The sequence below is a fragment of the Antechinus flavipes genome, chromosome 3, assembly GCF_016432865.1.
Source record: "Antechinus flavipes isolate AdamAnt ecotype Samford, QLD, Australia chromosome 3, AdamAnt_v2, whole genome shotgun sequence".
Taxonomy (NCBI): domain Eukaryota; kingdom Metazoa; phylum Chordata; class Mammalia; order Dasyuromorphia; family Dasyuridae; genus Antechinus; species Antechinus flavipes.
In genome coordinates this window covers 331977454-331990657 of record NC_067400.1, presented here as the reverse complement: position 1 = coordinate 331990657, position 13204 = coordinate 331977454, and the positions used below count along the sequence as shown (strand labels likewise).

The following is a 13204-nucleotide window of genomic DNA, read 5'->3' as shown; positions in this document are numbered from 1 at the left end:
TCCATGCCCATCTTTTCATTGAAGCCAATACAAGAATTTTTGTACCTTTGCAATGGATGTTGGTTTAGTTATCATCATGGTAACCTTTTTTTTTTTTTTTTTTTGCTCATATACATCATAAACATTAAAAGGTAAAATGACCAAATGTCCTATGAACTAAGGTTTCTTGTTGTGTTTAAATAAATTCTTTTATTCACATTTCTTAAAAAACCCAAAAAACTCATCATCCCTTCATTTTGCTGTTAACTTAGTTTTTGTCTTATGACTTCATTTTATAGAGAGAACATTAATATTGATGTTATTCAGTTCTTATAATGTACTTCAATGTGATGGTCATTGGACATATTTAAAGTACCAAGAATTAAATTAATGTTTATGGATAATATAGGATGTTAATACTCATTTCCCTTTTCCATTACTTCATAAGAAAAAGAATGGTCAGCCAGCTTGAATTTTTCTATACTTAGGTGGACAAATCCTTAGATAGCACTCACAGTCTATTACCAGGACAACATTTGAAGTCTTTCCATTTTGGCAAACTTTGTAAGGATTTGCATTCTTCTATTCCCTTCAGAAATACAGTACCTTTCCCTATCACAATGAGGCATTGCAGTATGATTTTTTTCTAAATAATAATAATATTAATTCATATTTATACAGTGTTACATGGTTTCAAAGTACTTCAAGTATGCAATCTGACTTGATCACCAAAGCTTATAAAGCAAATAACACAAACATTATTATCCAGATTTTACATATGAGAAAATTGAAGACTGTAGAAATAAATGACTTACTGAAGGTCACATGTCTGCAAAGTAGAACACTTGTGAATCAAATTCATGTCATCTGACTTCAAATGGACCATAATACCAGACTGTCAAGGAATGTGGTTTGTTGTTACATTTAGATGTATGATTTCTTTCTCTATCTTGATTTGAATTAGGCTCTGAGAGCAGGTGTTCACAAATACTTAAACTTAGTAAATTCTTTATCATGTAATGTTATGATCTATCCTCTGTCATTACTTATTAAGTTCTTATTAATAATTAACTTTTTGTTAATCCCTAAGATAGTTCTATCCCTATATACCTAGGTTGTCTGTTTTTAATACTTAGTTTCTATCAACTTTTTTTTTTATCAGTAGCATATATGAAACACAAATGATGTACTTGTCAGTACATTTCTTTATGTTGTATTAATCATATGACATAGCCATGGTAAGAATTTTGACCCTGTGTTTCAATCATAAAATTGCATTTTCAGAATCTATGCAAGTGAGATTAACATTTGTTCATTGTATTTAATTGTACTTAATATGATTTGTACAATTGCTTCTCATTCAGTTAGTCTAAGAATGTTTGTATACAGGGTTATCTGATTATAATAACCTCAGACATAGTATGGGTGGGACATATCTACTTGTTTTAAAAGAGTCCAGCACTATGAGGAAAGAAAATAAAAGAAAGAAACCTCTTTAATGTCATTTTGGGAAAATGGATAGAAACCTCAGATTTCCTAAGATTTTAGATATTTTAATGGATCTACAAATTATGTTTTTCCAAAATAAATAAAATTTTGAAAGATTTGTTCATTGTGAATAATATTTTATTTTGTTATAGTCATAATAATGTTGTTCTTATGAATAGTTCAAAATGGTTCTCAAATAAGATCTCATTAAACTTTACAACATCCCTGGGAGGAAGATTCCAATTACCTTTTACCTGCATTATTCTTGCTCAGCATGTAATACTTCTATTGACTCAAATGTAGTGCTAATCACTGAGAAAGAAGCATGCTAAAAGAAGAAATCTCTTTATCTTTGTTATGCTGTTGGGGAAACTAAGTTGCAAATATCTTGGGCCCATTTCTCATGTCTAAGTGTCAAATCAGAGAACTGACTAAAGAGCTCTCCCTAGTTCTGATTATTTAGTTCAGCCCCAGTTAACAGGTGGGTAGCTAGATAATATAAGAAATAGAGTGTTAGGTCTAGTTTTGGGTTTTGGGGGGACTTGCTTACTTAATTAAAATCTGGCCCTGAGACACTTATTAGCTGTGCGATCCTGGGCAAGTCACTTAACCCTATTTGTCTCCATTTCCTCGTCTGTAAAATGAACCAGAGAAAGACATGGCAAACCACTCTAGAGTCTTAGCCAAAAAAAACCCAAAGGAGGTCACAAAGAGTTGAACATGACTGAAATATGATCAAATACATCTAACAGACCAACCCCCTGAACAAAAAGTTTCATTTGATACAGATATTATGATGGATTGTTATCCTTTACCTTTGAAGAGGACCAAAATGAACCTAACTATGTTGGGGTCAAGGTACAGTGTGTCCAACTGTGGTTGATCAGACCAACATGAGCTTAGAAGGCTCTACCACAATTGGGCATAAATAGTCTGCATTAGCATTTGGAGTGGAAATATCTCTAAATTGGTGCATTTCACATTTCTTTTGAGCTGCTGCAATTCTTCCTTGTTCATAGTGTACAATCCTTCTTTGATATAGGCACATCATGCTAAATGTTCCTATGATAGTGTCTCTGCTCACAATCGATTCCAGAGTTCTTCAAAGTGACCTTGAGAGAGTCCTTGTAACACTTCTGACCTCCATGTGAGCACTTGCCTCCCTTCTCAATAAGATAGTCTTTTATGTAAATATATGTTTGGCAGCCCATCAGAATTGCTCTTTCTGCAGTATGGTTTAAATGTTGGCAGTTCAGCTTGAGAAGGGTCAGAGTCTAGTGTCAGAATCTTCCCAAGACATTTTAAATGGAAGTAATTCAGTTTACTGGCATGACACTGGTATACTCTCCCAGGTATACAACAATGAGGTCTGCACAATGGTTATGTAGACCTTCAGTTTGGTTGGCAGTTTAATACAGCCTTTCTCCACACTTACCTTTGGACAGTGATCTAGCTCTGGCAATGTGTGCATCAACTTCATTAACTTGGTGTACATTTCTACAAAGTATACTGCCAAACTAAGTGAATTAATCCACAACCTTGAAATTTTCTTCATTTGCTATAACTAATGGTTCTATGGATGGATGGTACTGGCTGGTGGAGAACCTTTATTTCCTTGATGTTAATTGTCAGGCCAAAATTAGCCCAAGTGGCAGAGAATAATCCATACTCTGTTGCTTCTCAGCCTCAGCAGCTGCATTTAATGCACAATCATCTGTCAACGAAACATCACACACCAACTCTCCCTCCACTTTAGTCTTGACTTGTAGCCTTTTCAAGTTAAATAATTTACATTGGTATGGTAGCTGACCTTGATGCCATTTTTGTCCTTGTTGAAGATATCCAGTAACATCACTGAAAACATCATGCTAAAAAGCACGGGAGCCAGCACAAATCCTTACTTCATTCCATTGGTAACTGAGAGAGTGCTAAAGCATCCTCCATTATCCAGAACTTCTACATGCATGGCATCCAGAACATACATGAAACTGAAATACTGTTGAACTTCTCTGGGTGAACAAATTTTCCCATGATCTTCCATAAGCTTTCATGGCTGACAGTATCAGAAATCTTGGTCAGAAGGGTGAACATTATGTACAGAATGCTCCTGGAGTTATCAGGGTGCACACACCCTATAAACTGCTCCTTGGCTCTATCTGAAGCCACTGGCAGTGAGTGAAAGTGAAGGACTAGCCTATCAAGGAGCACCCTGGCAAGAATCTTACCTCCTAGGGATGGGGTGATGGGGAAATAGGATGACCTATTTCCTTTTCCTTTAAAGAGATGGACAGTGAAAATATCCTTGAACTCTTAGATGATAACCTCTTCTTGCCATTTAACCCAGAAGATTTTAGTCAGTTTTTGTATGAGTAGTAGACCCCCTATCTTGTAAATCTCAGCTGGAACAGAATCAGTACCAGGTGTTTGCAACACAAGAGAAACCTTTTAGGTTTCATGCAAAACATCTTTTTTTTTTCAATAGTATTTTACTTTTCCAAATATATGCAAAGATGTTTTTGACATTTACCTTTGCAAAACCTTGTGTTCCAAATTTTTGTCTCTCCCTCTCTCACCTCTTCTCTCCCCAAGAGGGCAAGTAATCCTATATTAGTTAAATATGTGCAGTTCTTCTAAACATATTTCCATATTCATCATGCTACACAAGAAAAATAGATCAAAGGGGAGGGAGGAATGAGAAAAACAAAACAAACAAACATACAACAAAAAAATGGAAATACTATGTTTTGATCCACATTCAGCAAAAACCTCTTTATTTGGAAATTTGACTAGAGAAAGATTAGTTTCAACCTGAGGTATATAGTCAGTGGTTTTAGCATTGGTTAATGATACTATGTTGAGAACACTATGGAAGTGTTGAGCCCATCTCTCCAAGATCATGTCCTTATCATTAATCATTGTGGCTCCATTAGCACTGAATAGTTGAGATATACCCTAGGTCTTTGGTCCATAAATAGCCTTTGGGGTATTAGAAAAGTATTTTAGATTGTTACTATTAGTATAAACATGAATTTTGTCTGCCTTTTTACTGAGCTAAGAATCCTGCATCTCTCTAAACTTCACTTGCACTCTATTTTTGATGGAATTAAATGCTACTTTCTTAGAGATGTACAAACGATCCTGAGTTCTCATTTTTAACATATATACACACAGAGACACAGATACTAGAAAGAGAGACAAGAGAGACAGACAGATTCACTTACATATACACATATATACATATATAAATAAGTTCAGAACTTTTTATAGCTCAAAATAGAACAATAATGTAGCAAGATGAAAATAAGGTAGCTTGACCTGAATAATGAATATTTGTTTCTCCTTAATCTCTCACATTTATTGAAATCCAGAGGGAAGACCATCACTTTTACTTCCTTGAATTTAATATGCTTGGATATCTGATAGTTTTTCACTGAACTTGCAGAAAGAAATAGAAATAATGAAGGGCTCTCTAATATTCTGTGTTCGGTAGTTGCATTAGGCCCTTGTCATTTCTTCCCTGTTATTCTTGCCTCAAATCTCCATCCATTTCAATCCATGTTTCACAGAGCTGCCAAAGAAATTTTCCTATGATTCCTGCCTGATCATGTTATTGCCCTGCAAGGTAAACTACAATGACTACTTATTATCTATAATATGATCTCTATTATACACAGTGCACTAACAAACATAATAATTTTTATTCACTCCTACCTAGGAAATTTTTTTTACTATATTATATGAAATAATCACAGAAGATAATTACAAGAGATGTGCTTTGGTGGCCCTTAGATATCTAGGACCCAGCAGCAGTGATAAGGTTTGAAAAGAGACCTTTTCTTGTGGTAGTCAGTGGTGAGAGTTTTCATGGGAGCCCCTGAGGACTCTGGCTTCACTTAACCTCTATCCTAGATCTAACTGCTTTATACAAGAAGATGCATATGTATTATATTATGAAATATTGACAGATGAGAAAAAGTAGAACTATTCTAGTCCTTTTTGTAGAAAAAGACAGGACTATGAGAAAAATTGAAGCCCATGATTTGTGAAAAGATGATAAGAGTACCTAGCTATTTGAAATTAGCTTGGATCTGTCAACTTGGACAAATTACATTCTCAATGTCAGAACCTTGTCTTGTCAAAGCATTACAAGAGAGTAAAAGCTACCAACTTAGTAGAGGTCAAGACCACATTTGAGTCCCTGTCAGCAGCTAGTAAGAACCAATGATGCCAGGAAATCAGGTGGAGTGAAGCAGGGCTCTAGGCCGTGAACCAAAGTGCAAGATGTAAAGTGACAGCAATGGGAAGACAAGCTAAGCAGGAAATTAAAATATAAGAAGCCAGGATCAAAGTTATAAAGTCAGACTTCATAAAGGCCGGTCATTGCAGAAACAAATTATGTTACATTTTGTTAACTCTGCCTATGTTCCAGAGACCTAGAAGCCGTCTCTAAAATGGGGTATCAAAGGGACCAGCATCCAGAGAGCTAGAGTTCCAGTAGCAAGATTATTTAAGAACTTGCAAGTGCATTTGGCAAGCCACAGTGAGTGTTCTTTGCAGAATCCTGGTTAATGTAAAAGTTGCCAGAGACTAGAAAATGACAAATGTATGGATTTTCAAAAAGGGAAGAACTTGGATTCTGCCTAGCTTTTGTAGTCAAATTTGATGTCAATCCTCAGGAAAAAAATTTAGAGTGAATTATTAAATGGTTGATATGCAAGGATTTAGAAAGCAAAACAATATTCACTAGATGTAAGCACAAGCTCACTAAGAACAAGTTTTTCCAAACTAAATTTCTCCCTCCCTCCCTTTCTTCCTTTCTTCCTTCCTTCCTTTATTTTCCGTTCCTTTCTTTCCTTTCTTTATTTATTCCTTTCTTTTCTTTCTTCCTTTTCTTTCTTCCTTTCTTGCTTTTTTGCCACCATTACTAGTTTGGTAGATCAGAAGAATGTTATAGTATATCTAAATTTTATCTAGGCACTTGACAAGATTTTTTCAACATTCTTTTATAAATTTTAATATGTTGTCTAAGTTGTAGTTTAAATAGATTCAAAAGTGGCTGAATTATAAGACCTAAAGTATTAATTAGCAAAAGTTGTTGATGTTTGTCCTTTGTTCTTGAAAAGAACCATGACATTAGGAAGACAATGTCATGACTTGTGAGGGAAGGACATGCAAAGTCACCAGCGTCTCTCTCCTCCAGAGCTATCTGGGTCCAGTGGCCAGATACAGATCAGGACAACTGGAGATAGCCCTCAATGCAGTGGGAAACCTTGATCTCTTTCCCAGATCTGAGTTTGATTGAGACAACTCCCATTCAGTGATAAGGTTAGGTAAGAAATGAGACAAAGAATGGCCTGTTTTGCCTGGTTTGTCAATATGAAGAGGAGACAGGAGGCATGTGATAGGACTTAGCTTCTTGCAATATTTTTATCATTGATTATTTAAAGATATAGATGGGGCACTTGTCAAGTTTAAGATGACATAAAGCCAAGAAGGATAATTAGTTGTTATTTGTATGATAGATAACTTCAATCCTACCTTACCCCCACAAAACCCCACTCCAGATGTCTACTTTTTATACAGTGCTTTCGAACTCCTGCTCCTTCTGTCTTTTGACATTCACTAATACCTAAGTCCCCCTCTAAATAAAGTGGCATCCTTAGCCATCCTTTCCAGGACTGGCTACTTTTTCTCTCAATATCACCCTTAGTCCCTGTGGAGGGATAAAAATAAACCTTGCTCTCCATTGTCTCTTCCATCCTGGAAAGGATGACCAAGGATGCAGGATTATTTAGATAGGGACCTAGGTCTCGGTGAATGTCAAAAGATTGATACTTTCATGCTGGCAGGAGTCATAAAACTATAACTTGAAACATGATATCAAGGGGTGGACCAAGTCTACCACAAATTAGTTGTCTGATTTCAACTGGACCCTCAGTGCAGGAAGGTAATCTTTCTAATCATCTCTAATTCATACTTTATCCCACTCATCACAGTAAGTATTCCAAAACTTTTCTTCTCTTTTTGAGCACCCCCTTTGCTTCACTTGGTCATTTGAAAACTTTCCCTCAAACTTTACAAAAAAAAATCTCATCTCACTTTCCCCTGACTTTATATTACACAGGGCTGATCACTTAATTATCAAACCCATTGGCCTTTTCACAGTCTTCATTATTCTTGAGATCTCTTCATCATTTGACACTGTTTGCTGCTTTCTTCCCTTTGGAGACCCTCTTTCCTTTGAAATTCTGTGACACTGCTTACTCTTCTTTCTCCTATCTGTCCTCTTGGTCTCCTTTTTTGGCTCTTCATCCATATCATGTATTCCCTAAGTCTCTGTCCCTGTTTTAAATCCTCTTCTATTTTCTCTGCCTCACCTCCCTCAAGTGTAAAATAATAGTTGTAGTAGTAGTAGTAGTAGTAGTAGTAGTAGTAGTAGTAGTAGTAGTAGTAGTAGTAGTAGTAGTACCTGTCTTACAGATTTGTTGTGAGGATCAAATGGGTTAATATTTTTAAAGTTTTTATAATAGTTTCTGGTACATAATAAGTGTTGCTTAATAAATGCTGTCATCCCACTCCTTCTCTCCATACTCTCCCCTCCAACCCCAACTCCAATAGAATTTTAAGATAGCAGAGAACTGGAACAAAGGTTCATCAATTGGGTTCTCATTAAATAAATTACTAGATCTGAATGTTATGAAAGGACCAGTGGTCTCCCTGATGCAGCTTTTTTCCTACCACACACAAAATACAGAAAATTGCCTAAAACAAAACAAAACTATCCTGGGACCTGATTGGCCCCAGCTTCTCTGGTTGACTTTTTGGTCTTCTGGGGTATAGAAAGTCCCATCCAGATGAAATCTGAACTCCTCAGACTTGGTGGATACTTAAGAATTGCCATATCCTGATGATCTGATGACCAGATACATTTCCATAAGAAGATGAGGATGCTTCCAGAGAAGCTAATTGTATCCTTATTTCCATTTCCTTGCTATGTTAGACCTTCCTTCTTTGTTAAGATGTTTAATGATTTATTAGTAACTTATTTGATGTAAAAAAATGACATGTAAGAGATTGGTAGCACTGGAGCTCTGCCTCAAATAAATATAATAAAATATCACCATGCCATAAGAAATTATGAATATGATAAATACAGAGAATATAGAAAGAATTACATGAAGTAATGCAGATGACGTAAACAGAACCAGGAAAACAATATGCCCAATTTCTAAACAATGTAAGTTGAAATAACCACAGTAGTAATAACAACAAAATCAAAACTGAATGATGCAAAATTATAATGAACAGGCTTGTCTTCAAATAAAAGACATGCTATATCTCTCCAAATCCCTTGCATAGGAGTGAATTGTTGCATGTAATGTTAGGGTTTTTTTTTTTTTTAATGCATTGGTTAGTTTTTGCTGAACTTCTTTTTCTTCCTCATTTCTATTTATTACAAAGGATGGCTCTCTGGGAGTGGTGGGGGAAGGAGTGCAATGAAAAATGAAAAATTAAAAGCTGCATCAGAGAGACCACTGGTCCTTTCATAACATTCAGATCTAGTAATTTATTTAATGTTAAATTTGTCAATGTTAAAAGATATCACTAAAATCCATTTAATTTTTTTAAAAATAGGCTGCCTATTGTGGTTACTGAGTTACACTATATTGGTACCATTGAAGCTGAGTCTGGAGGACCATTTTTCAGGAGTGCTGTAACAAGGATTCAGCAAATCAGGAAGGGGTTATATTAAAATTGCTTTCAAAGTTCCCTCAGACTTCCAGACTTTGATTCCTCTGCTGGTGCCAAAGCATACATTTAAAGGCTCTTTCCTATACCTAAGTTGAATGTTAAGTGGTATAACTGAATATTTGTATATTTTATTATATCTGAATGTTGAATATATTATATATATACATATATATACATATATATGTATATATATATATATATATACACACACACACACACACACAAACAATACACATTTTCATATTGGATTTTTGACTGGCTAGTCATACAAGTCTATTAATAATGAGAAACTAATTTGAAAAAAAATATTATAGCAATGTCTGTTGACTCTTATTTTTTTTCTTTTAGGTGAGCTGTGCTGCTAAGCAAAATTTTGATGCTCCTAACAAAATGAGATGCAAGATTCCTGTTATTCTCCTTGCCTGTGGTTCCTTTAACCCCATTACAAATATGCACCTGCGTTTATTTGAAGTGGCTAGAAATCATCTTCACCAAACAGGTCAGCAAAATAAATCTGTTGTTGACAGTGCTGTTTAGATTGAAGAAAGTTGACATTTCAGATGCTTTGAGTTTGGGCTATTATTGTTAAAAGTACTGTATTAGGTTAGTAATTTACATCATCTCCAGGAAAATGTACTGACCAAAAAATATATACTTATTTTATCATTTTCAGTATTTTTTTCTAGCTAAATAGTACTTAAGCAGGTCATATTCCTATTATAGTAATTATATACTTTTAGTACTTCATGGCAGTTATTACATTGAATACCAACAAGAGGTCAGATACTTCATAGAACATTTGGTCCCATCATTTCAATTCCAATTTAAAATCTGTAATAAAATTAGAAGGTAAGGTATATACTTTATAACTTCTATCATAGGATGGGTATCCAAGCACATTAATTGATGGTGATATTGACATTTTCTCTTTCGTGACCATAGCCTTTTCAAAGGTCACATCTAAGGAATTAATAGCCATACACAAGCACACACAAGCACACACACACACACACACACACACACACACACACACACACACACTTCTGTAGAAGATCCTGAACTATATTCTCTGGCAACAAGAGACAAAATACATGTTCATATTTGTGACTCTAGATATATAAACATATATACATACACACACACATACATGTGGACATACATATATAGATATATAGATACAGATAGATAAATCTGTTTGTGTATATTTTTTCCTATAGATGTAGATATTTCAGCTTCAATCTTACTCTATTTCAATCCTTTTTCACATACATTGCTTTTGGTCTGAATTGGTATGTTCATCAATATAGGAGGACTTTATTGAAACTCTTTATAGCTGCAGATTTTTATAGCATCACCCAGGATGTCATTAAACTATGATTAGCTTATAGCTCCTACCCAGTGCTTGTCAGAGGCAGGATCTGAACTCAGTTCTTCTGTCTTTGAAAGTAGTCCTTTCCAAATCACTATTGATCAGAGAAATGCAAATTAAGACAGCTCTGAACTACCACTACACACCTGTCAGATTGGCTAAGATGACAGTAAAACATAATGACAAATGTTGGAGGGGATGTGGGAAAACTGGGACATTGATGCATTGTTGGTGGAATTATGAATGAATCCAACCATTCTGGAGAGTAATCTGGAATTATGCTCAAAAAGTTACCAAACTGTGCATACCCTTAGATCCAGCAGTGTTTCTACTGGGCTTATATCCCAAAGAAATACTAAAGAAGGGAAAGGGACCTGTATGTGCCAAAATGTTTGTGGCAGCCCTGTTGTAGTGGCTAGAAGCTGGAAAATGAATGGATGCCCATCAATTGGAGAATGGCTGAATAAATTGTGGTATATGAAAGTTATGGAATATTATTGCTCTGTAAGAAATGACCAGCAGGATGAATACAGAGAGGACTGGCGAGACTTACATGAACTGATGCTGAGTGAAATGAGCAGAATCAGGAGATCATTATATACCTCAATAACGATACTGTATGAGGATATATTCTGATGGAAGTGGATTTCTTTGACAAAGAGAAGATCTAACTCAGTTTCAATTGATAAATGATTGACAGAAACAGCTACACCCAAAGAAAGAACACTGGGAAATGAATGTAAACTGCATTTTTGTTTTTCTTCCCGAGTTATTTTTATCTTCTAAATCAAATTCTTCCTGTGTAACAAGAGAACTATTTGGTTCTGCACACATATATTGTATCTGGGATATATTGTAATTTATTTAACTGCTTGCCATCTGGGGGAGAGGGTGGAGGGAGGGAGGGGAAAAATCGGAACAGAAGTGAGTACAAGGGATAATGTTGTAAAAAATTACCCAGGCATGGGTTCTGTCAATAAAAAGTTATAATTATTAAAAAAAAGAAAAAAAGAAAAAAAAGTAGTCCTTTATCCACACCACACTGCCTCCCTTATCAGCCATATAGACATAATTCAAAATGCCTGACATGATTGAGCAATTAGGATAGACAACTTTAATTTGAAATGCTAATAAGTGGTTCTCTAAAATGTGGTATGTACTGATATACAAAATATTTACTTTAATCTCTCAGGTTATAATACTAAGCACTGGAAAGGCAAAAGGTAGTTCCTGCTCTCAAGAAGGTAACAGCGCAATGGAGGAAACAGAATTTAAATAACTGTAGAAATAAGTTACATGTAGTATAAATTAGAAATAATCAACAGAAGGATGGCAGTTGCATTGCCCAACTAGAAATGGCCAGTTGGATGCCCCAGTGGGGTAGCTCATACTACTCACTGGTTGTTATTTGTCCTTTGTTCTCAAAGAGGACCATGACATTAGATGATATTTTATCAGGAACTTAAAGGAAGCTGAAGAAGTCAGGAGATGAAGATTAGAAGAAAGAGTGTAAAAGGTATTTGTTTATTTGGAATGTCTCTTTCAATTGCTGTGACTTGAAATGATATAGAGTTAATCCCTAATTACTTTTTTGCAGAAAGAACCACAACTACCAATAACCATTTAAAATAACTATCAAAGAAATTCCATGAATTTGCATGTCTATTTGGAAGGAAATGTCTTTGTTATTAAAATGCAATTAATTCAGTGTTCAAAAAGAGAATGCAATATCTGACTATTTCTCTTTTTTAAAAAATACTAAATATTTTCTAGTATGATCAATAAACTTTGTTTTTAATAGTATTTTATTTTTCCAAATACATGTAGTATTTCCAAATACACATAGATAGTTTTCAATATTCATTTTTGTAAAACTTGTGTTCTAAATATTTCTCCCTCCCTCGCTTACCTTTTCTCTCTCAAGACAACAAGCCCAATCTGATATAAGTTAAATATGTGCAATTCTTTTAAACACATTTGAATATTTGTTAGGTTATACAAGAAAAATCAGATCAAAAGAAAACAAAAACCATGAGAAAGAAAACAAACAAACAATGATGACAAAAAGGTGAAAACACTGTATTTCAAACCTTGTTCAGTCTCCATAGTTCCCTCTCTGGATGGGATGGCATTTTCCAACCCAAGTCTCTTGGAATTGTCTTGAATCATCGCCTCGTTGAAGAGCCAAGTCTGTCATTGTTGATGAGGTTGATAAACTTTGTAAATGCAAAGCTGACTCTTGCCTTCTAGGAAAGTAAAAAAAAAAAAAAAAAAAAATCTAGAATCTATCTGTCTATATGTCTGTCTTCCCTCTTTCTGTATCTTCCCAAACCCTGCATTATTCATCTTCTCATTCTCTCTTTCTCTCTCTCTTTCTTTCTCTCTCTCTCTCTCGTTCCCTTCTCTCTCTTTTTATTTTATTTTTTTATTTAGATAGGTTGGCCACTGTTCCGTGCATAGCCTTTGATCTAGCAGTATTTCTACTGGGTCTGTATCCCAAAGAGATCTTAAAGGAGGGAAAGGAACCCACATGTGCAAAAATATTTGTAGTAGCCCTTTTTGTTATGGGAAGAAACTGGAAACTGAATGGATGCCCATCAATTGGAGAATAAATTA

At 35.0% G+C, this 13204-nt stretch overlaps 1 protein-coding gene across 3 annotated transcripts in view; it reads left to right on the top strand.

Annotated features, from left to right (window-relative positions):
* Nucleotides 1-13204, top strand: part of NMNAT3 (nicotinamide nucleotide adenylyltransferase 3) — a 150920-nt gene that overhangs the window by 84589 nt on the left and 53127 nt on the right. For all 3 annotated transcript variants that reach the window (XM_051985642.1, XM_051985641.1, XM_051985645.1), the window contains exon 2: nt 9568-9718. In XM_051985642.1, coding sequence (XP_051841602.1) covers nt 9610-9718 — 109 coding nt within the window. In that variant the 5' untranslated portion in view covers nt 9568-9609. The remainder of the gene's footprint in view (nt 1-9567; nt 9719-13204) is intronic.